The sequence below is a fragment of the Mustelus asterias genome, chromosome 25 (genome assembly GCF_964213995.1).
Source record: "Mustelus asterias chromosome 25, sMusAst1.hap1.1, whole genome shotgun sequence".
NCBI lineage: Eukaryota > Metazoa > Chordata > Chondrichthyes > Carcharhiniformes > Triakidae > Mustelus > Mustelus asterias.
This window is the reverse complement of record NC_135825.1, coordinates 13,335,980-13,361,468: the sequence shown is the minus strand read 5'-3', so window position 1 is coordinate 13,361,468 and position 25,489 is coordinate 13,335,980. Positions and strand designations below refer to the sequence as shown.

The 25,489-nt window shown below is 46.0% G+C and overlaps 1 protein-coding gene across 1 annotated transcript in view; it reads left to right on the top strand.

Moving 5' to 3' along the window:
• The first annotated feature begins 566 nt into the window (after window positions 1–566).
• LOC144511805 (Krueppel-like factor 15) overlaps window positions 567–25,489 on the top strand; it is a 30,680-nt gene continuing 5,757 nt past the window's right edge. The window contains exons 1-2 of the mRNA XM_078242148.1: window positions 567–777; window positions 17,689–18,783. Coding sequence (XP_078098274.1) covers window positions 17,813–18,783 — 971 coding nt within the window. The 5' untranslated portion in view covers window positions 567–777; window positions 17,689–17,812. The remainder of the gene's footprint in view (window positions 778–17,688; window positions 18,784–25,489) is intronic.

The window sequence follows — 25,489 nt, the reverse complement described above, 5'->3', positions numbered from 1 at the left end:
GAGTTTGCACATTCTCCTCGTGTCTGCGTGGGTTTGCTCCGGGTGCTCCGGTTTCCTCCCACAGTCCAAAGATGTGTGGGTTAGGTTGATTGGCCAGGCTAAAAATTGCCCCTTAGTGTCCTGGGATGCGTAGGTTAGAGGGATTAGCGGGTAAAATATGTAGGGATATGGGGGTAGGGCCTGGGTGGGATTGTGGTCGGCGCAGACTTGATGGGCCGAATGGCCTCTTTCTGTACTGTAGGGTTTCTATGATTTCTGTGATGAAGGTCGGTGCAGGCTTGGAGGGCCGAAGGGCCTGTTCCCGCGCTGTAATTTTCTTTGCACTGATGAAGGGGCAGCGCTCCGAAAGCTCGTGCGACCAAACAAAGCTGGCGGACTTCTAACCCTGCGTTGTGAGGCTTCTTGCATTGCGTGGCTGCAGAGTTTGGAGGCGGGGCTTGGGATGGGGGGAATGATTGACAGGGAGGTGGGCGGGGGCTGAAGCTCCTCCCCCACCCCAACCCCCCCAGCCAGACGAGCCTCCTTCCCGCCGGCCAATGAGCGGGGCGAGATGCGGGCGAGCCTCTGGCACGTGAGGCGGGCGCTGCCAGCATGGAGCGCGTGAGCGGCAGAGCGCGAGCGAGAGGAGCCTGTCCCGCCGGAGCTGAGCTGTGCCCAGCCTGATATGAAACAACAGGGCGAACCGTGCAAACAAGTCACACACACGCCGTGTGCAAGGACAGCGGGGGCCGCCAGATGTTTCCTACGGCTGCATTGCAATTCCCTGTGGAAATTCAGGTCAGAGAGCGTCATTGCAAAATAACAAATAGTGCTCGCCAAATATAAAGCTAATGATTGCAATGACAGGAATGTTTCCCCCCTCCCCCCCCCCTCTCTCCCCCTCTCTATCTCCCCCTCTCTCCCCTCGCTGCAGCAGCTTAAAATTGTTCAAATTCTTTTTATTTTAAAAAAATGCTTTGATTCACGTCTTTGGAAAGATTTGGAGAATTAAATCTCCCGTGTCTGATTCTACTGAAAATGTAACTTTCCTTCAACTTGTAGCAAATTGTGTTTAATTTTGTTGCTTTTTTTTTGTGTGTTGCCAGACGGAAGGAGGAAATATGTTTGCAACTTTTTTGTTACCCCCCCCCCTCTCTCTCTGTAATTTGATACTGTGGCTGTGATTGACAGCAGCAGCCACCAATGGGGTTGTTTGGGGACTATCCTCTTTCCTCATTGGCCCCACAAGCCCCAATCGGCTTGGGGCTGGGGGGCGGGCCCTGTGCCTGTGTGTGGCTGATGCAATGTAAACCCCCAGGAGCTGTCACAAGGCAGCTGGACACTACTCGCCTTTCCCTGAGACAGGAGGAGAGGGGAGGGGGAGACTCCTACCCTTTTTTTTAAAGCAGGGTGAGGTACACTGGTTGGCATCGCAGTGTCGGCACCCCCCCCCCCCCGCCCCCCCGCAACCCCTTCCGGGGTTTAAATTTTAAAGTTTATTAGTGTCACAAGGCGGCTTACATTAACACCGCAATGATGTGGAGATGCCGGCGTTGGGACTGGTGGGTGGGCACGGTAAGAAGTCTCACAACACCAGGCTAAAGTCCGACAGGTTTATTTGGTCGCACGAGCTTTCGGAGTGTCACTCTTTCTTTAGGTGACTGGGAGTTGGGTTCACAAACTATATATATGACACTGCAGATTAAGTTAATGTGAGAATACCCTGGTCGCCACTCTCCGGCGCATGTTCGGGTACAAAGAACAGAAACTTTCAGCACAGGAACAGGCTCTTCGGCCCTCCAAGCCTGCAGTGGCCATGCTGCCCGACTGAACTAAAACCTTCCGGGGCCCGTATCCCCCTATTCCCATCCTATTCATGTATTTGTCAAAACGCCCCAAACACTGAGTACACTGAGGGAGAATTTAGCATGGCCGACGCACCTAGCCAGCATGTCTTTCAGGGGCAGCACGGTGGCACAGTGGTTAGCACTGCTGCCCCACAGCGCCAGGGACCTGGGTTCGATTCCTGGCTTGAGTCACTGTTTGTGGATTTTGCACATTCTCCCCATGTCTGCGTGGGTTTCCTCCGGATGCTCCGGTTTCCTCCCACAGGCTAAAGATGTGCAGGTTAGGTGCATTGGTCATGCTAAATGGCCCCTTAGTGTCCTGGGATGCATAGTTAGAGGGATTAGCGGGGTAAATATGTGAGCTTATGGGGATAGGTCCTAGGTGGGGTTAATGTTGGTGCAGACTCAGTGGGCCGAATGGCCCCCTTCTGCACTGTAGGATTTCTATTATTCTTTCTATGATTCACCATGTCTGTGTGGAGGAACCCCACACAGACATGGGGAGAACTTGCAGACGCCGCGCAGACAGTGACTCAAGCTAGGAATCGAACCCGGGTTCCTGGCGCTGTGGGGCAGCAGTGCTCACCGCTGTGCTGCCATGCGTTCAATTCTGGTCTTGCCTGACTGTCTGTGTGGAATTTGTACATTCTCCCCGTGTCTGCATGGGTTTCGTCCAGGTGCTCCGGTCCAGAGATTTGCAGGTTAGGTGGATTGGCCATGCTGAATTGCCTTTTGGTGACCCAAGATGTGTAGCTTGGGGGGGATCAGCGGGGCAACAGAGATAGAGCCTGGACGGGTTGCTCTGTTGGAGAGTCAGTGCAGACACAATGGGCCGAATGGCATACTTCCACATTGTAGGGATTCTATGATGCCTGAAGAAACAGTATAACAAGGACTAACATCTACCCCTTGGTGTCAGCCAGCACACTCAAGAAAAATGCATCCAGCGAGGATGAATTCAAGTTCAGCCATGTTACCCATGGTCCATCCACCCAGGTTAGGTTGATTGGTCATGTTAGATTGCCCCATAGTGTCCCAAGAAGTTAGGGGGAATTAGTGGTAAATACATGGAATTTGTATGTTCTCCCCATGTCTGCGTGTGTTCCTTCCAGGTGCTCTGACTTTCTCCCACAATCCAAAGGTCTGTGGGTTAGGTGGATCGGCTGTGCTTAATTGCCCTTTAGTGTCAGGGGAATTAGCAGGGAAAATGCATGTGGTTACAGGAATAGGGCCTGCGTGGGATTGTCAGTGCAGCCTCAATGGGCCAAATGGCCTCCTTTAGCGTTGGAGGGATTCTATGAGCAGGACTTTCCAACCTCACTCGTCCCAAAACTGTAAAATACCTCCTGAGATCAAAGGCCCTTTCCATGGTCCACCACTCACCTACTCTGATTCCTGTGGCGGGCGGGCCAATAAAATTCCAGCCTATGATTCTATTCTATTCTGTTCTAAGACGAGGCAAAAAAAGGGCACTTCCTATTTAGCCTTGTAGATTTAAATCACCGAGAAAATTAGGACTTATTTTTACTCATTCAAATCTCCTCCTTCCAAGACTGAAATACTTTGTGTTCTTCTATAGTCACACAGCGCAGAAAACGCTATCGAGTCTGCACCGACAATAACTACCACTGAAGACATGCTAATCCCATTTTTCAGCACTTGTAACATGTCCTTGAATATTATGATATTTCAAGTGCTCATCCGAATACTATTTAATGGTTTGTAAGGTTTCCGGCCTCCACTACCTTCCCAGGCAGTACATTCCAGATTCCCTCCACCCTCTGACTGAAGTTATTTTCTCAAATCACCACTGAATCTCCTACCCCCTTACTCTCAAACTATGCCCCCTCATGACTGACCCCCTCAACCAAGGGAAACAGCTGCTCCCTACTCCTTACCGTGCGGCACGGTAGCACAGTGGTTAGCACTGCTGCTTCACAGCTCCAGGGACCTGGGTTCGATTCCCGGCTTGGGTCACTGTCTGTGTGGAGTTTGCACATTCTCCTCGTGTCTGCGTGGGTTTCCTCCGGGTGCTCCGGTTTCCTCCCACAGTCCAAAGATGTGCGGGTTAAGTTGCCCTTAGTGTCCTGAGATGCTTAGGTTAGAGGGATTAGTGGGTAAATTTGTAGGGCTATGGGGGTAGGGCCTGAGTGGAATTGTGGTCGGTGCAGACTCGATGGGCTGAATGGCCTCTTTCTGTACTGTAGGGTTTCTATGATTTCTACTCGCCCTGTCCATATCCCTCATAATCTTGCACACCCGCAATCATGTTCCCCTCAGCCTTCTCTGTTCTAAAGAAAACAATCCGAGACTATCCAGTCTCTCCTCATAGCTCAAACGCTCCATCCCAGGCAACATTCTGCTGAACCTCCTCTGTACCCCCTCTAGTGCTATCATAGGGTGAATTGTTTCATCATACACTCATGTCACGATTTCAGTATCACACTTTGAAAATCACTGGGCTTTGTTATCTTGCCTGCAGACCTGTTCAGCATCAGGAAATAGGCTCATTTGACCTCGGGAGTCTCCTTTTCAGCAGGAGCCGAACAGTGCAGCCTTATAGGTGATGCCAGAGCACACGGCGTAATCCCAAAAGGATACGTTTTGAATTACTGCTTGTGTCCTTGTTGGAAAGGTTATTTACTCATTGAAATTGCTGGACCTCCGCAATGTCCTTACAGTTTATGTTATCAGTGTCACAAGTAGGCTTACATTAACACTGCAATGCAGTTACTGTGAAAATCTCCCTAGTCGTCACATTCCGATGCCTGTTCAGGTCCACGGAGGAAGAATTTAGCATGGCCAACGCACCTAACCAGCACGTCTTTCGGACTGTGGGAGGAAGCCCACGCGGGAGAATGTGCAAACTCCACACAGACAGTGACCCAAGCTGAGAATCAAACCCGGGTCCCTGGTGCTGTGAGGCAGCAGTGCCACCCGGCCATTTTTTCTTTTATATATTCGTTTGTGGGACATGGGTGTAAGTGGCTGACCAGCATTTATTGCCCATTCCTAGTTGCCTGAGGGCAGTTGAGAATCAACCACATTGCTGTGTCTCTGGAGTCACATGTAGGCCAGATTAGGTAAGGACGGCAGATTTCCTTCCCTAAAGGACATTAGTGAACCAGATGGATTTTTCCAACAATCGACAATGGTTTCATGATCATCAATAGATGATTTTTTTTTATTGAATTCAAATTCCACCATCTGCCATGGCGGGATTCGAACCCGGGTCCCCAGAATATTAGTTGAGTTTCTGGATTAATCGTCTAGCGATAATACCACTAGGCCATCGCCTCCCTGTGCTAGGTGCTAGCTTAGAGTGCAAAGCCAATTGAGTGTTTCAGCTGGAAATCCAGTGTCATAACTGGATCTGCCCACTTTTTCAGAATTTTTACCTATTTCCAGAATTTAAAAAAAAAATCCTGTAGTCCTCCTTATGCCCCTTTGTCATGTACTTTAATCTGACCCAGAAGACAAACAAACACAAGAATCATAGAATCCCTACAGTGCAGAAGACCATTCAGCCCGTTAGGCCTGCACTGACAATAATCCCACCCAGGTCCTATCCCCGTAACCCCACGTATTTACGCTGCTAATCCCCTTGACACGAAGGGGCAATTTAGCATGGCCAAATCAAGCTAGCCCCCACATATCTTTAGACTATGGGAGGAAACCGGAGTACCCAGAGGAAACCCACACAGTCACGGGGAAAATGTGCAAGCTCCAGACAGTCAGTGACCCGAGATTGGAATTGAACCCAGGTCCCTGGCACTGTGAGGCAGCAACGCTAGCCACTGAGGTTACAAGGGTTCATCCAGAGCTGCTGTGTAACCAGTTTACTAGATTTGTGTGCAGACCCTGTGTTGTTTTTCCTCTTTCTCCCCTCTCCACTTCATTTTCTTGTTTAGTATCTCACTTTCATATTCTCTCACTTGTGGAAATTCTTCACTTTTGCTCTGAGCTTCCTCCAATGGTCTACGTATGGGTGAGAGTTTGAGGTATTGGGAGAAGCACATTGTTTAAACCCAAAGTATTATTATGGTCTCTAACAGTAAATATTTTCTTGGGGCCAGAGCAGACAAATAGATTTGTGAGCAGCCAATGTATCTGCTATTATCCAGAGTGAAGCTATTAATAGGTAATTGATAATGAGGTCCAGCAATTATAACCAAGAACTCTCTAAAATAAACTGCGGATGCTGGAAAGACTCAGCAGGTCTGGCAGCATCTGTGGAGAAAGAAAGAGTTAACGTTTCGAGTCCGATAAGACATTTCACTCTTTTTCTCTGCGCTAGCCACTGAAATTATTCTCTTGCTGCCATTTCTCCACGAAAAGTATACTGAATTTTTCATTCATGGGACATGGACGTCGCTGGCTGGCCAGTATTTATTGCCCATCCCTGGCTGCCCTTGGAGGGCAGTTAAACATTGAAACTGGAAGCAGGAGTAGGCCTTTCAACCCTCCGAGCCTGCTCCACCATTCATTTTGATCATGGCTGATCATCAAATTCAATATCCTGATCCCCCATATCCCTTGATCCCTTTAGCCCCAAGAGCTATATCTAATTTCTTCTTGAAATCAGACAAGGTTTTGGCCTCAACTATATACTGTGGTAGTGAATTCCACACATTCACCATCCTCTGGGTGAAGACATTTCTCCTCGCCTCAGCTCTAAAAGGTTTACCCCTTATCCTCAAACTATGACCCCTAGTTCCATTGGGGACATTCTTTCTGAATCTACCCTGCGTTGCCTCTTCAACAGGTGAGTGGGAGTTCTGTTCACAAACAGGGCATATAAAGACACAAACTCAATTTACAAAATAATGGTTGGAATGCGAGTCTTTACAGGTAATCAAGTCTTAAAGGTACAGACAATGTGAGTGGAGAGAGCGTTAAGCACAGGTTAAAGAGATGTGTATTGTCTCCAGCCAGGACAGTTAGTGAGATTTTGCAAGCCCAGGCAAGTCGTGGGGGTTACAGATAGTGTGACATGAACCCAAGATCCCGGCCTCAACCGTTTGTGTCTTTATATGCCCTGTTTGTGAATAGAACTCTCACCCACCTGACGAAGGGGCAGCGCTCCGAAAGCCAGTGGCCCCCGCCACCAAACAAACCCGCTGGACTCTAACCCGGTGCTGTGAGACTTCCCACCGTGTACTCCCTCCCTATGTGGAGATGCTGGCGTTGGACTGGGGTAAACACAGTAAGAAATTTCACAACACCAGGTTAAAGTCCAACAGGTTCAACTGGCAGCAAAAGCCACTAGCTTTCGGAGCGCTGCGCCCCCCTACCCCCCGGCGAGTGGGAGCGCCACACACACACACACACACCCCCCCGGGCGAGTGGGAGCTCCACACACACACACACCCCCGGCGAGTGGGAGCTCCACCCACAAACAGGGCATATAAAGACACAAACTCAATTTACAAAATAATCTTTTTAATAATAATAATGATTCTGACGAGCGCTCCGAAAGCTAGTGGCTTTTGCTGCCAGGCGAACCTGTTGGACTTTAACATGGTGTTGTGAGACTTCTTACCTTAAAGATCTGGCTCTAACTTTTATAGTATGAAATTAGGAAACACTTCAAAAAGGATAGCAAAAGTTTTAAACTTAGTTCTGTAGGTGGAAATTGATGCTGGATTAGTTGCTAATTTAACTTGTCTGTTTGATATATTCCTGTTCGGTTGAGGAATATGGATCAAAGGCAGGAATATGGAATTAGTTTGCAGATTAGTCACCATTTCGTTGAATGATGGAACAGCTTCAACAAGCTAAATGGCCTCCTCCCCCTCCTGTCGTATGTTTCTTAGAGTCGTAGAGATTGCAAACACTGGAATAATTTCAGGATCAATTAGGTATTGCATGGCTGGGGATTCTCAGTGGGTGAAAGAAGATAGACCTGTTGGGGAAGCTTCACGTCTGTGAGGTTAGAGCAGAGGTTGTTGTCAGGCTGAGACCTTTGCATTCACGCTCACCTGCCCGGCCGGCAGATCTATCTGAAAGTAAATAACTAAAGCATGTTGCACATGACCACATTTTGGGCAATGCCCCACAACCTGTGGGTTTTTGTTTTTTGGATAGTATTTTTGGAAACTCTAATGCATAGCAGCTTTGTGGAACACTATGGCCATGTGACCAGAGCTCACTGTTGATTAAAGCAGGCAAGTAAATGGATGGATAAACACCCTCAAGAAACTAAAGGCAGCACAGTGGTTAGCACTGCTGCCTCACAGCGCCAGGGACCCGGGTTCAAGTCCGGCCTCGGGTCACTGCCTGTGTGGAGTTTGCACATTCTCCCCGTGTCTGTGTGGGTTTCCTCCGGGTTTCTCCCACAGTCCAAAGATGTGCGGGTTAGGTTGATTGGCCATGATAAATTGACCTTGGTGTCAGGGGGATTAGCTAGGACAAATGTGTGGGGTTGTGAGAATAGGGCCTGGGTGGGATTGTGGTTGGTGCAGACTCGATGGGGCCGAATGGCCTCCTTCTGCACTGTAGGGATTTTATGATCTAAAGAGAGCGCAGGTGGGAATAAACATATTATTAACTTATGATTCTAGTCACATGTGAAATCAAATGAACTAGTATTCAGATTTTCCTGAAAGACAACTTGAAAAAAATTCTTATTTTTATCTTCTGAGTGTTTTTGCATCCGACTGGTTATATGTACATTATAATTATTCGACCGACGTTTCAGTGAATAACTTGTAACAAGTGCGTGTTTCCAGTTCATCTGATTAGTTACAAAACGGACATTTCCTGAGGCACGTTACACTACACCTGGTTCTTAACCGTAGTCGAGGCACATCTGTTATAGCATTAACCATTTTTATGGTGACTGTACACGGAGTAAACAAAGGGAATATGGAATACATTGCTTCAAATTGAAGTGGTGAAGCCCTACATCATTTTCATTTTTAATCAGTCTCGTTCCTCTCCTGAAGATGTTGGCACCCTCCATGTGTTTCAGTCCTTATCCGATGTCTATAGAACCATAGAATCCCTACAGTGCAGAAAGAGGCTAATCAAGTCTGCACCGACCGACCACAATCCCACCCAGGCCCTGTCCCCTTATTCCCACGTATTTACTCTGCTAATCTTCTTGACACTAAGGGGCAATTTAGCACGGCCAATCAACCTAACCCGCACGTCTTTGAACTGTGGGAGGGGCTTGAGGTTGTTTTCGTTAGAGAGAAGAAGGTTAAGAGGTGACTTAATAGAGGCATACAAGGTGATCAGAGGATTAGGTAGGGTGGATAGTGAGAGCCTTTTTCCTCAGATGGTGTTGGCTAGCACGAGGGGACATAGCTTTAAATTGAGGGGTGAGAGATGTAGGACAGATGTTAGAGGTAGGTTCTTTACTCAGAGAGTAGTAAGGGCGTGGAATGCCCTGCCTGCAGCAGTGGTGGACTCGTCAATGTTGAGAGCGTTCAAGTGGTTATTGGATAAACATATGGGTGATATTGGAATAGTGCAGATTAGAGGGGCTTTAGATTGGTACCACAGGTCGGCGCAACATCGAGGGCCGAAGGGCCTGTACTGCGCTGTAATGTTCTATGTTCTAAACCGGAGCACCCAGAGAAAACCCACGCAGATACGGGGAGAACGTGCAAACTTCACATGAACAGTCAACCAAGGCCGGAATTGAACCCGGGTTCCTGGCGCTGTGAGGCAGCGGTGCTAATCACTGACCTCGCAGTGCCAGCTAAGAACCAGAAATAGCATAGCATGCTTCAGGAAATAGTTCTAAAACAGACAATCAGATAAACTATGGTCTATGGCCAGTCTACATTTAGTGTTCCCATGGTGAAGAGAGTGTGATCTTGTGCTCACCTGATATTCACGTACATAGCTGGACTAAGTGGATAGCAATCAAGAAGGAACCCTGGAAAATATTCTCCTCTTCTCCAGCCCTCCTCTCGAAACACAGGGGCTAACTGTAGCACTCCCATCAATGCCCTGCCCAGAAGAGAGCATGGATTAACCTGCTGCATTATACTTATAGACATTGGTGATGGGTGAATGCCGTTTGCATGGTCATACTGTAATGCTGTTCTTCAGTAGTGTCTTCGGTGGTTTCCTGTTTCATGCTGAGCTTGTTAGCACAACAGTGGGAATACTACTGATGCTTTCAATGCACCTGGACTGAAGAGAATTACACTTAGCCTGGATCCCACTCTTGCTGGCAGTCCAGTGGCTCTTGTACTTGTGTGGGCGCCAGCTGAGGGTTTGGTTATGCTCAAATGTGACCCTTGGTGCATGTTTGGAAATTGACTCAAATTCACGCACATGGAATAATGCGATCATGTGACCAGCCCCTGGTCCATGGAGGCTTGTTGAATTGACTATAGAAAGTGGAAGGTCCATTCACTCAAAAATATATCTAATTGAAGATATGAAATTTTGGACCCTGTGAAGGTAGAAAATCCCCATATTCACACATGCCTTTCAATCTTGTACGAATGCTACGTATGACACAGCCCCCGGAATTCATAAAATCACAGCTTCATACAGTACAGAACAAGGCCATTTGGCCCATCTTGCCAATGCCAGCTCTTTGAAAGTGCTATTCAGTTAACCTAGTTCTCCTGCTTGTCCTTGTAACCCTGCAATTTTTCATCCTTCCCAGTATTTATGCAATTTCCTTTTGGAATGTTACTATTGAATCTGTCTTCCATCACATTTTCAGAAAGTGAATTCCAGATTCTAACTCGTCGCAAAAAAAAATCCCTTCTGCCAGTTACCTTAAACCCGTTCCCTCTGGTTACTGACAATTCTGACTCTGGAAATCGCTTGCTTGCTTCCTACACTGAAGCCCTTGTCTCAGCAACCATATAAAGCCACATGTTTCCTGAATTTGGGAGGGAGAGGAAAAGAAGAAGGAAAGGATGAGAAAATGATAGGAAATAAAATGTCCTTCCCGCTGTATTGCGCAAGGCATTGCTACTATTAATATTAGAGGGGTTTCCTTTTATTCATTCATGGGACATGGGCGTTCCTGGCTGGGCCAACATTTATTGCCCATCCCTAGTCGCCCTTGAATTGAAAGCCTTGCTAGGCCATTTCAGAGGGCAGTTGGGAGTCAACCACATTGGAGGAACGGACTGACTTTTCCTGTCGAGGGCACCTGAAAAAGGGGGAAGATAGCTCTGGGTCAATTAAGAATGCATTTTTCTTAATCTTGGGTTGTGGGCATCACTGGCAAGGCCAACATTCCATCCCTGATTGCCCTTAGGAAGGTGGTGGTTTTTCTTCATTCATTCAGGGGATGTAGGCATCGCAGGTTGGGCCAGCATTTATTGCCCATCTCTAATTGCCTTTGAAGTGGTTTGCAAGGTCATTTCAGAGGGCATTTAAGAGTCAACCACATTTCTGGGGGTCTGAGTCACATGTAGGCCAGGCCAGGTAAGAATGGCAGATTTCCTTTCCTTCCCTAAAGGACATTAGTGAACCAGGTTGGTTTTTACAACAATCGGCAATGGTTTCATGGTCATCATTAGATTTTTAATTCCAGATTTCTGTTGAATTCAAACTCCACCCTCTGCCATGATGGGATTTGAACCCGGATCACCGAGGCATTACCCTGGGTCTCTGGATTACTAGTCCAGTGACAATATCACAATGCCACCACCCTCCCTCTCAAAATTCCCAAAATACTCACTAAGACACAAGTATGTTAGAGTATTAGGAATTCTAGCAATGCAACACCAGACTAAAAGCACCAATGAAACGCAGTGTTTTGATAATTTTGCAATGTGCTGAAAAAAGCTGGTAGTGTACTGATTTCTGTTTGCATTTTGAATGGGGGGTGGGAGGACATTGCTCATTCAGTAGAATCTCCAAAATTAAGCATTAAATACAAAGGACATTTGGAGCCCAATTGCACATTTATTCTTGATATCAATGCCTATCACTCTACTCCCTTTGGCTGTGAACAGAACCTCAAGCTTTTGCTGGCATACAGTAAAGGAACCAGGAACAAGCATCTTTACTCCACATTGGCAACCAGATGTCATAGCCTTAGGGCAAGTTTTTCTGGTCCCCCTGCGGCACCTTTTATCCAGGAGTGGAGGCGGTTCACCATTGGCTGCCATTGGGATCTTCTGGTCTTGCCGATGTTTTTAGCATTTTGCGTGGCTCGCTCGTCCTGCCGCAGGGTATCCCGCCTCAGCAAGACCGGAAGATCCCACCAGCAGGAAGGGCCGGAAAATACTATCCTCAGTCTATAGGATTGTTTTATAACAAAAAAAAGTGCTCACAAGACTGCCTCACTAACTGAGGTCACTGTGAGTTAATTTTAAAGTTTTAAAATTAAAAGTTTTAAAGTTTATTCATCAGTTTCACAAGTAGGCTTACATTAACACTGCAATGAAGTTACTGTGAAGATCCCCTAGTTGCCACACTCCGGCGCCTGTTCAGGTACACTGAGGGAGAATTTAGCATGGCCAATGCACCTAACCAGCACGTCTTTCGGACTGTGGGAGGAAACTGGAGCACCCAGAGGAAACCCACGCAAATACGGGGAGAACATGCACGGACAGTGACTCAAGCGGGAATCGAACCCGGGTCCCTGGCGCAGTGCTGACCACTGTGCGGCCCATTGGAAGCACAATATTCATGAAAACAAGTCACTAACAATAAGGCCAGACAAACAATTGCATTTATTTGTAAAAATACCAAAATAGAAAGTATTGGCAGTATCTATTAAGACGTCATCTAATGTATTTGGTAAGCCCTATTGAGGGCACAGAGCTACTTACCAAACGTGGATTGCTTGTAGCCATTTGAGTATAATATCAAATAAATAGGGCCACCTTATTTTGCACCAAGAATTGAAACTAGGCAATGCTTCCCTGTTGAATGATAGACCATAACATTGCCAAGAGAAGTAGATGTCTGGGTGGGGTGGGGTGGGGTGGGGCCCAGAGGTAGACAATATTTCAATGAAGGAACAGTATTTCTATGGAGCAGGCTTCCATGGAAATATCAGAAGCAAATCACTCAAATGTAAATTAGCTTGTATTTGGTTCAGATTGGTTTTCGTGCTGCAGTATATGTGTCACTTGAGACATGATGGCACACGATGTTGGACAGGTAAAGATTGGTCCATCCAGGCAGTCCCCCCACTATTGCGACATCTTGTCTATCACAAAATAGGCATTCCCCTCCCCACCCAAAACCATGGGGACTCCGGGGGCATGTGAGAAAACAGATAAAAACGCAAGCAAATTTGGGGATTAAAACATCTTCTTTCGCCCGTCCAGACAATTGAAACTGGCGTGGGAGATCACTCTGGCCTGAATTTCCAACCTTTTGTAAGAGAAGGAATTCAGTGAGTCAGCATCCATCGCCCCAGATAACAGCCTGTTCTCTGGGAATAGAACCACAGTAAGAGTTTTAACAACACCAGGTTAAAATCCAACAGGTTTATTTGGTAGCTACCAAAGAAACCTGTTGAACTTTAACCTGGTGTTGTTAAAACTCTTACTGTGTTTACCCCAGTCCAACGCCGGCATCTCCCCACAATAGAACCACCACCTGACCTCAACATAGATCTGGCTTCATGCAACTTAAAATTGTGACCTCTGGTCCTCCCTAGCCTATTACATTGCAATAAACTGTCAACTGGAACACAATCTTTTTACTTCCATTAAAATGTTACATTAAACAAATCATCCCCTACAGCTATCCTTCTGAAATGTGTAGAGTTCTAATTCTTCTGCCCAACCTTGATATCAAAGATATTTTATACTGTGAATTAATGTTGGGACCCTCCTCTGCACCATTTCCAAATCCTCAGTAACACCCACCACATGAGGAGACCAAACTGGCAACATTATTCCAAATAAGGTCTGACCAACATCCAGTACAAGGACAAAATAGTACACGTTGTCTCTTTCAGTGCTTGCATGATTGCTTTAAGAGCTGGTCACCTGATTTGATGGTGACGTCATTGGGGTGTTTCACAGGCACCTGCTGAAGTTTTAATTTTATATTCTGTACAGGCAACAACAGCTCCTATAATAAATCTGTTGTTATTTTGGATCTACGTATGCAAATCACATCCTTTTCGTTTTGTTTAAAACCCACAAGTCCTAACATAGTTGAGACATTACGGTATAAAAGCAAAATACTGCAGATGTTGAAATCTGAAAGAAGAATGGAAAGTGTTGGAAAAGTCCAGCATGTCTGGCAGCATCTGTGGAGTCCAATATGATTCTTCTTCGGAACAAAGAAGTGTGTTTTATCTTATACTCAGTTGTTAGGACAAAGAATAATACAGCACACAAACAGGCCCTTCGGCCCATCAAGCCTGTGCCGACATGCGGTTTCAATCCCTCTGTTTGCCTCCTGTTCATATGTTTTTCAAGATGCACCTTGAGTGTTGCTAACATGCCTGCTTCCACCACCTCCACTGGCAGTGTGTTCCAGGCACCCACCACCCTCTGTGTGGAAAACTTTCCCCACATCTCTCGCCCTAAACTTATCATCTCTCACCTTAAAGCTATGCCCTCTTGTAGTCAACCCTTCCACCTTGGCTGACTATCCACCCTATCTATGTGTCTCATAATTTTGTAAATTTCTATCAGATCACCCCTCAGCCTCCGTCTTTCCAGTGAAAACAATTTATCCAACCTCTCCTCGTACCTTAAACTCTCCAGACCAGGCATCATCCTGGTAAACCTTCTTTGCATATTCTCTGTGTTTTGTGAATGCATCCCCCAGCACGCTATTTTGGTCTAGCTATCATTTCACAGAATTGCCCATGTATCCTTTAGATAATTGCGCGCCAGAATGGTCAAACCACTTCTGTCTCCACTTTCTGTAATGCTTTTCATTGAAGATTGTAGCAGGTGTAGTGTGCTTGTGAGGAACAGGTGACTTTGGGCCAATGTTTTCCAAAGCTTTCCCCCCCCCCCACTGGGAGTTTCCTTATCTCCTGTCTGGATCTGTTGCAGACTTGTTGATAGGTGTTGATTGCTCTATTGTTGTATCATGCAACTACCAGTGGTGGTAAGTGAACTAGATGAACCTTGGTGACCTTTTTTGTCAAGAAGTCCCAATGTTTGCAATAGTTTTACACAATTTAACATGTGATGCTGTTGCTTCCCATCGTATGTCTCCTGATGATCTTTAAAAATGTATTTGTTCACGGGATGTGGGCGTCGTTGACTAGGCCAGTTTTTATTGCCCATGAGAATAATTCAAATCAATCAATAACTGCACCGCTTCCTAACAGATTTCTGGTACACTGCGCTCTTGAAAGGGAGCGTGAGTGTTTGTACTGAAAATGTACCATACCTTCCACAGCTCCTCCAGTACGTCTCTTTAAATAGAATACAGACTTGTTTCACATCTGTGCCTTGGAAAATATTACTTAACTATGTATATCTGGCTCTTCCCCAATCCTCTCCCAGGTAGTTTCCAAAGTCTTGGTTGCAGGACAAATGTTCTGTAATCATTTGGCTCGAAGACAGTTTTCAAACAAGCGTACAAATTAGGAGCAGGAGTAAGCCACTCAGTCCCTTTGAGCCTGCTCCACCATTCAATAAGATTATGGCTGATCTTATTGTAACCTCAACCCCATATTCCTGCCCACCTTATTAACTTGTCACCCTTTGTTAATCAAGAATCTATCTAGTTCTGCCTTAAAATTATTCAAAGACTCTGCTTCCACTGCCCTGGGAGAAAAAACTTCTCTCCTTTGTCTTAAATGTCTTATTTTTAAACAGTGACCCCTAGTTCTAGGTTCTCCCACAGGAGGAAACATCTTCTCCACATCCAACCTGTCAAGAACCTCTCGGGCTCTTTAAGGTTTCAATCAAGTCTCCTCTAACTCTTACAAACTCCAGCGGCTACAAGCCTAACACGTCCAACCTTTCCACGTAAGACAACCTGCCCATTCCTGGTATTAGTCTAGTGAACCTTCTCTGAACTGCTTCGAATGCATTTGCATGTTTCCTTAAATAAAGAGACCAATACTGCACACAGTAATCATTTTGAATATAATTAAAGAGCTCCCAGCCATGTGATCCCCATCACAATTCATAATCACGTCAGTGAGGTTTACGACAGCCATATAAAAATGGGAATAAGTCAAGGGGGATCTGCCAGGGGTGCCAAGGTAAGTATAGTCCCTGGGGGGGTAGAGGGACATGCGGGCGCTGCCTCCGGCACAGGTTGACACTACCGCCAATTTCCTTTCTGAATAAAGGAGTTACAGTTGCTAGAGATGGCTTAACCTCTAAATAAGGTCGAAATGACAGTTAAAATCTAAAATAAAATCAATAAATTGTTGAAAATAGCCCAGACCAAGCAGGGAAACAAACGACAGTTAACGTTTTGAGTTGGTGACTTTTCAACATAACTGCTATCGAGGAGACACAGTTCAGGCCCAACCCTGCATAAGAGCCAGTAATAGTCTCTGTACGTGTCTCCAGACATTCTGTCAATATATCCATTAGTCAATCGTCTCACTTTACTGAGTTTACAGCAAGGTCATAATTATTTCTAAACTTCACAGTGTTGTTGGTTTAGCTTAGATTGGCCAACTCGCTCCAGGCTAGGGGTCAAAGCAGGCAGTTTTTCTGTCTCTGTGGTACATTTCCACTGCTTTGTTGGAGAGTTGGAATGAGCCATTACCACACCAAGTAAGGTATAAAGTCGATTTTGTCACCATTTAGAACAAACCATGATTTCAATCTAAACCCATTCAGCAAATCTGCCACATCCCAGCCCTTAAAGTTAGTCTCAAATCAGGGGGAATTTCATTCAGTGGCATCACAATCACTGAATCATTCCCCATCATCAACATCTTGGGAGTTGACCAGAAACTGAACAGGACTAGTCAAATAAATACTGTGGCTACCAGAGTAGGCTAAAGGCCAAGAATCCTGCAGCGAGTAACTCTCCTCCGGACCCCCTCCGGCCCCCCCCCCAAAGCCTGTCCAACCGTCTACAATCTTAATTCAGAGGTGTAATGGGATACTGCTTCAATGTGTGCAGCAAAACTCAACACCATCCAGGACAAAGCAGCTACCACTTCCACAAACATTCAATCCTCCTACAACTGACAAACTGTGGCAGTCATGTGTACCATCCACACGATGCACTGCAGGAATTCATCAATGTTCCTTAGGCAACATCTTTCAAACCCAAGACCACTAACACCTAGAAGGACAAGGGCAGCAGATGCGTGGGAACGCCACCACCTGGGAGATCCCCCCCCCCCCCCCCCCAAAGCCATTCACCATCCTGACTTGGAAATATATCGCCGTTTCTTCGCAATCACTGGGTCAAAATCCTGGAACTCCCTCCCTAACAGCACTGCAGGTGTCGCTACACCTCCGGGACTGCAGGAGTTCAAGAAGGCAACTCGCCACCACCTTCTCAAAGGCAACTTGGGGTGGGCAATAAAATGTCCTAGGCAGTGGCACCCACACCCTGTAAATGAATTTTTAAAAAAAAATTATTACAACTGTGTGATCATCGAACAGGCTTCAGCAGGCGTGGTGGTGTTTTCTGAGGAAATTTAGGACCCGGGTCTGTAATTAAGCAGAATTTTCTTTTAACTTTAAGAATAAGAATAGCTATTGAAATTTTCTGAAATCAAACTGAACAGCCCAGGGTGGATCGCTGACCTGAAACATTAACTCAATTTCTCTCTCCTCAAGTGCTGCCAGACTTGCTGAGTATTTTCAGCATGTTGTATTTTTGTTGTAGCCCATGACCTGCACTAAAGCCTTTTTTTCTCTACAAAGAAAGGAAAATATATTGGTGCTAGGAGCGATTAACATTGATTTAAATCATTTTTGTATTCAGAATGTTTAAATTTCTTGTTTGTTTCCTAACTTCACAGGTGAAAAGTTATTTTGCGGTGGTGAGTTGCAAACACTAAGTATTGAAGCCTACAGCACAGTTTCTTCATCTTATCAAGTTTTTACTTTAATTACTGTACTGTACTTTTGGAGCTTGGAAGGCAAATGGTCTCATTAAGCCGCAGTGAGCCACTGTGTATTACCGATCTGCTGATACCTTTGGGGAGTAACTGTAGCGTGCAACATGGCGAATTGGCGCCGAGCTCGTCGTTGCTTGAGGACGGTGGCAGTGATGGATGCAGCCCTCGTTCTTGCTCCAGCCCAGACTCCCAGGATACCAACTACAGCAGTGTCAGCCCCAGTCTATTGGAGAAATGTAGCGTGATGGGGATGCTGGTGTCAAAACTTGACAGCCGACAAGCCACAGGCGCCGAAGCCTGCTCGGGGGTGTTCGAAGCTCAGGTGAAGATGCCCGATTTCTGCTCCACTTTGCCTGGGGACTTCATCCCCACCCTGGAGGAAATTGAGGAATTCCTGAAAGAGAAAATGGAAATGGTCAAAGACGGACTTTCGGAAAACAGCGCCGCCGCGGAAATCAAGGTGGAGGTGAAATCGGAAACTTCGGGCGACTCTTCGCTGGATTCCAGTGGATGTTTTATGTCATCGTCAGAGGACAACGGACTTGAACCTACTCCAGAGGTGACTGTAACAGCTGCAAGTGGGAGCGTTCCTGTGATTCTTCAGCTTCAGCCTGTCCAGGTGCCCAGTCCGCAGCCAACGACACAAACTCCGAGCAGCCCGAAACTGACTCAGCTGGTTGTGAATGTCCAGGGTCAGACCTTTGCCTTGGTGCCTCAGCGGGTCCAGGCCCCAGCAAACGGTGCAACCCGCCAGTTTGTTAAAATTGCTCCCCTGCCCATAGCCGCGAGGTCCGTGGCTGTTGGTAGCCTGGTGAATGTCGTTGAGGCCACCCAGAAGCTCCAGAAATCATCCCCCCCTGACGTAATCCGAGTGCACAAGTGCTCGTTTCCAGGTTGCAACAAGATGTACACCAAAAGCAGCCACTTAAAGGCACACTACAGGCGACACACAGGGGAGAAGCCTTACTCTTGCACGTGGCCAGATTGTGGCTGGCGGTAAGTCGATTATACATCCATTAACATGCCCAATGTGTGTGCCTCTACATAGCTGGCGCCTGCGAAATTTTCTTTTCCTTCTGGTGTTTTTGATGCGTTTTTCTATCATCTCTTATCATTTTAAAACAATTCCAGTGCCTGCATTTACTAGGAAAACTACTGTGCAAATCTCTTTAGCTTTACACCATCCTGTGCCTTCCAACCCTTCAGGTTGAAGTTCAAGGAAATGCCTTGAACAGCTTTGCATCCCAAATCGTTTCTATTTAACTGTAAAAACCGATGGACTATTATGTAAAAAACAAAAAGACAAAACTACACGATGGTGTTGTGATTATGTCACTGGACGAGTAATCCAGAGGCCCAGGCTAATTGCTCTGGGGAACAAGGGTTCAAATCTCACCACAGCAGCTGGTGGAATGAATAAGTTTGCAAATAAAAGCTGATCTCGTTAATGGTGACCATCAAACCATTGTCGGTTACCCCCAAAAAAACCCACCCGGTTCACTAATGCTCTTTAGAAAAGGAAATCTGTTATCCTTAACTGGGTCCATGGCCCCAGACCCTCAGCCATGCAATTGATTGTCCTCTTAAATGGCCTAGCAAGCCCCTTGATCTTGCCAATGATGTCCACATAGGATACGTTTTTTAAAAACCTTAATGAGGATGCAATTGCGTCAAAATGGGGGAAGGAATTACACCAGTCCAATCCTTTTCCCCCTTGCCCTCCGACTCCATTTGTCTTAACCTCTCCTGTGCACCAACATTTCTTTCTGCGGTTAAGAGATGGAGGAGAGTCAGTACAGACTCGATGGACCAAATGATCTGCTTCTGCACTGCAGGGATTCTATGAAATTAAGTTGTTGCTAATTTGAAGATTGTAAAAGGTCAGCCTTTGTTGGAACTTGCTGCTCAAGCACAAGGTGATCATTTATTTAATGGATTACAATGAGCCTCAAAGTTTGCCTCGATGTCTTGTGATGTTATCGCCTGGTTAGGGTGCATTGACCCGAACAGGCACCGGAAAGTGGTGACTAGAGGAATTACACAGTAAGTTCATTGCAGTGTTAATGTAAGCCTTACTTGTGACTAATGATAAAAAATAAACTTAAACTTCTTACTTTTTGACTGTCTGAACCTTTTTAAACTCTCTAAAGTGAATTTCTTTTAATCCTGCAACTTTCCACCTGTCGTTTTTCTCTCTCTTTTTAGCCACAGGACAAGTACAAATAGACCAATTATTTGGCCCAGTAATCAGATACAAATGCTACTGGTGTCAACTGCAAGCAAACCTGAGCGATAATCATATAATCCCTGCAGTGCAGAAGGAGGCTAATTGAGTCTGCACGGACCACAATCCCAACAAAGCCCTGTCCCTGTAACCCCACGTATTTACCCTGCTAATACCCCTGACACTAAAGGTCAATTTAGCATGGCCAATCTGCCAAACCCGCACATCTTTGGGGTGTGGGAGGAAACCGTAGCACCCAGAGGGAACTCATGGGGCAAACGCCACATGGACACTCACCCGAGGCAAGAATCGAACCGGGGTCCCTGGTGCTGTGAGGTAGCATTGCTAACCTCTGTGCCACTGTGCCGCCCCTTTGACATCCTTTTGGAAAATATTTCTTCACCGCATGTTCCGATGAAGTAGAAGAATCTTCCATCCCTGGAACAAAAGTGCCCGATTGTCTTTTCACCTCAGCATTGCGTTTTCTTAGATGGAAAATTGAGAATAGCCTGAGCAATTACCTGTACGTGATTCTCTTAATCGTGTCAGAATTATAACAACCTAGTCGTGTGTAACCTTAATAGTTGTGTGTAGGAGGTGATTTATGTTTTTATTGAGCTGCTAATAGTCGCATTTTTGTTTCTTAAAAAAAAAATTGCCATGATTTGCTGATGGCCTGAAGTTTTTGACATACAGTACAGAAAGAGGCCATTCGGCCCATCGAGTCTGCACCGACCACAATCCCACCCAGGCCCTACCCCCATATCCCTACATATTTACCCACTAATCCCTCTAACCTATGCATCTCAAGACACTAAGGGCAATTTTTAGCATGGCTAATCAACCTAACCCACACATCTTTGGACATGTTGAGTTTGTGACGACAGTCAGGCAATCTGAAGCTACATTTCATTGAAATGTTGGCACTGCATGGACCTCTGACCCAGCTGTGGATTTAAAACAAAAAAGGGGCACTAGTTCCTCTAGTGATATAACTCAGCAGCTCAAGAGATGGTTGAATGGGGAAAGGAGGGCTTCCCATTGGAACCAAATGCTAACTTCCATTTGCTACTTTTCCTCTGGTCATGGCAACCCACCTGGTCGAACTAGGAATCAGCTTTCCCATTGTTCATTTGTGCAGGCTTCTCCTGACATTGAAGAATTGCCCAAGACTAGAAACTTCGGGTGGAATTTTCCGGCCGTTCTCGCTGGTGGGATTTTCCGGTCCCATTGCAGTGAATGGAGATTTAGCTGCGCGGCAAATTCTTGAGTCAGGAAGAGGGCAGGCAGCCTGTCCTGTCAGCTTGGATCTGTAATGTCTCGCTGGTCGAGACTTTGAATTGGACTTTGACTGGATATAACTTTTTTTAAAACTTGGGATAGACAATAAATGCTGGCCTGAAATCACTCTGGGCGACAACGGGGCGTGAACAGCCAAATAAATTCCAGTCTTCGTGTCAAAATTGCTCCTCTTTGTGCAAACTGGGTGGATCTCCCATCTCCACGATTCATGTTATAGAACTATGTCAGGAAGTAATCCTGCAATATGAGGCACGGTTGCAAGGAGTATGCTGGTGACAGTAGAAGCAAGTATTAAATCCACTTGAAGCAGCGGAACTCTAGAATCTTTGTTACATTGAAGACGCATGGTTTCATAGATCAATGATCTTAACTTTTTCTTGCTAAGTCTCTTTATTTAAGGAATGGTAGCACCATTAAACATAAACATGGAACAGACTGACAGAGAGTGGTTATCTTAGTGGACTAGTTAACATCAAGATCTGGAACACTAATCCAGAGAATGTAAGAATCCCGCATTGCCAGTCTGGAGATTTGAATGAAGTTTTTTTTTAAAATAAAGCATAATCAGTGAGTAACTGTAAAGCTGCTGGATTGTGACAGAAATCGAGCTGGTTCACAATGTCCTTGAAGGAAGGAAAGATGCTACTTTTACCCGCCTTGGTTTATTGATCTACTCCCACACTGATGTGGCTGTATTAGCTGCCCTCTGAACTGCTCCAGCAAGCCACTCTGAACGGCTCCAGCAAGCCGATCAGTTAAACCAGGGCAACTAGGGATAGATGGGCCTTTTGGCTAAGATGCAAATGAGATCAAGCCTTGGAGAAGGTGCAACACCTGCTCCAGTCAGAATCATAGAATCCCTACAGTGCAGAAGGAGGCCATTCGGCCCATCGTGTCTGCACCGACCACAATCCCACCCAGGCCCTACCCCCACATATTTTACCCATTAATCCCTCTAACCTACACATCTCAGGACTCTAAGGGGCAATTTTTAACCTGGCCAATCAACCTAACCCGCACATCTTTGGACTGTGGGAGGAAACCGGAGCACCCGGAGGAAACCCACGCAGACACGAGGAGAATGTGCAAACTCCACACAGACTGTGACCCGAGCCGGGAATCGAACCCGGGACCCTGGAGCTGTGAAGCTGCAGTGCTAACCACTGTGCTACCGTGCCGCCCATGATCTACATGGATCATGTAGATCAAGCCCAAGACAGAAAGTAGGATGTCTGTCATCAGTCACAATTTGCAAGGATTGTTTCTGCTCTGTAACTCTACTGGTCTGTTTACAGGTATATTTCATACACAGTCCTAAGAGTGTGGTACTCAAGTTTTTTCAAAAAAATCATTCTTAGGATATACTCAAGGCCAGCTTGGATCTGGAATGTCTAACTTGCTGAGACTTTGAATTGGACTTCGATTGGATTGAATTGGATATTTTAAAAAAAACTGGGAATAGACCTTTTGGCCTTTTTCGGCCTTTTGGCTAAGATCAAGCGTAGCTTTTAATCCTGCACTTGTTAGAAGTCAATGAGGTTACACTGAGCTTCACTTGAAGCAGTTTTTTTAAAATGCCACCTGGGCCTTTTTGGCTAAGATGCAAATGAGATCAAGCACTGGAGGGGGTGCAATGCCTGCTCCAATCAGCTTGGATCACGTAGATCGAGCAAGACAGGAAGAGGGCAGCCTGTCTTGTCAGCTTGGATCTGTAATATCTCGCTGGTCGAGACTTGGAATTGGACTTTGATTGGATATAACTTTTAAAAAAAACTTGGGATAGACAAGAAAATGCTGGCCTTGAGTATATCCTAAGAATGATTTTTTTGAAAAAACTTGAGTACCACACTCTTAGGACTGTGTATGAAATATACCTGTAAACAGACCAGTAGAGTTACAGAGCAGAAACAATCCTTGCAGATAGTGACTGGTGACAGAGCGTGATCAATGGCAGTCAAAGAATTGGCGTGCAACAATGGGCGAATGGGAATTCTTCAAAAAATTAAAAAGATAAATCCTTTGTAGAGGAGGCAGCGGCGTTAAAAATCTGAAGTGATCAACCCTCAACGTGGTCGGGCACATCCAGAGAGTTTTGATCCCTGACACATAGATTGCTTGTCACCTAGCTGGCCTTTGTGATTGGGAGCTGAGACCACACTCGGAATTTTCCAGCGTGTTTCCACTCGGGTCAACATCCGTTTGCAACGTATTCCGACAAAAGGCAGAGTTTGATCAGTTGGTGATGGTGGAGGATGTCCGCTTGATGATGACCTGTCACGTGACCTTCCACCTGTTGCAGATTTGCTGCGTGACTTTCTGCTGCCCACCCTGTAATGTCAGATCAGCAGTGACGCAAGATCGATTTAAGAATATATATTTTTGTAAATAGTAACCGGAACAGCAGAATTAACAAGTCATTGTTCCAAAATGATAAAAGTGGCCCCATTATGAACTGTAAAACTGTCGCCTGTTTTGGTTTGTTCTTGCGAATTACCCAACCCCTGCTGTTTCTGTGATGCTTCAGAAGTGTAATCTTCGTGGGTCTGTTCATCATCCCTGCTTCAAATCAGTGCTGTGAGTTACAGCCTTAAAATAAACGTACATGCCTGGATCACAAGAGTCCTGTGTAATTGCTGCTGTTTATCATCTGAAACTTTGGTATTAATGAGGACAGATTTTCTCCCCTGCTGGCTGGGTTATACAATTAGTTCTTAAATGATTCCAGGCTTTTCACTTGCACTCCTCTGACTAGAAATCCATCCCATTTATTAATCACTCTATGATGAAGCATCCCAATATCAATGTTAAATTTGTGTTTTATAAGTTACAACCCGTGACTTCTCCCACAATTTAACTTGAAAGTAGTTTTCTAAATTTCCCTTCTTTAAACTGTTTACAATCTTATCGGCTTTCAGGTTGAAAATCCAGTTTCTCCCAGCTTTCTTTATAACTTGAGGCTTTATGAATGTCTCGCTCTTTAAGGTGTTGTCTAAACCAATGCTCCAAAATTTGATTTTGACTTCCTCTGACATACTCAACTGTTTTTGCAATGTTGATTGCTGCTCTGTATTGGTTGGACGTATTGAGTCTCCAAAGGCTCCCGAGGTTATTTCAGTTTTATTCATAGCCATTTAAATTCTCCTCTCTCTCTCCCCTCTCTCTCTCTCCTCTCCTCTCCCTCCTCTCTCTCTCTCCTCTCTCTCTCTCTCTCCTCTCTCTCTCCTCTCTCTCTCTCCTTTCTCTCTCTCTCTCCTTTCTCTCTCTCTCTCCTTTCTCTCTCTCTCTCCTTTCTCTCTCTCTCTCCTTTCTCTCTCTCTCCTTTCTCTCTCTCTCTCCTTTCTCTCTCTCTCTCCCCTTTCTCTCTCTCTCTCCTTTCTCTCTCTCTCTCTCCTTTCCTCTCTCTCTCTCTCTCTCTCCTTTCTCTCTCTCTCTCTTTCTCTCTCTCTCTCTCTCTCTCTTTCTCTCTCTCTCTCCTTTCTCTCTCCTTCTCTCTCTCCTTTCTCTCTCTCTCTCCTTTCTCTCTCTCTCCCTTTTCTCTCTCTCCCTTTCTCTCTCTCTCCCCTTTCTCCTCTCTCCCCTTTCTCTCTCTCCCCTTCTCTCTCTCCCCTTTCTCTCTCTCTCCCCTTCTCTCTCTCTCCCCTTTCTCTCTCTCTCCCCTTTCTCTCTCTCTCCCCTTTCTCTCTCTCTCCCCTTTCTCTCTCTCTCTCTCCCCTTTCTCTCTCTCTCCCCTTTCTCTCTCTCTCCCCCTTTTCTCTCTCTCCCCCTTTCTCTCTCTCTCCCCCTTTCTCTCTCTCTCCCTTTCTCTCTCTTTCTCTCTCTCCCTTTCTCTCTCTCTCCCCTTTCTCTCTCTCTCCCCTTTCTCTCTCTCTCCCCTTTCTCTCTCTCTCCCCTTTCTCTCTCTCTCCCCTTTCTCTCTCTCTCCCCCTTTCTCTCTCTCTCCCTTTCTCTCTCTCTCCCCTTTCTCTCTCTCTCCCCTTTCTCTCTCTCTCCCCTTTCTCTCTCTCTCCCCTTTCTCTCTCTCTCCCCTTTCTCTCTCTCTCCCCTTTCTCTCTCTCTCCCCTTTCTCTCTCTCTCCCCTTTCTCTCTCTCTCCCCTTTCTCTCTCTCTCCCCTTTCTCTCTCTCTCCCCCTTTCTCTCTCTCTCCCCTTTCTCTCTCTCTCCCCTTTCTCTCTCTCT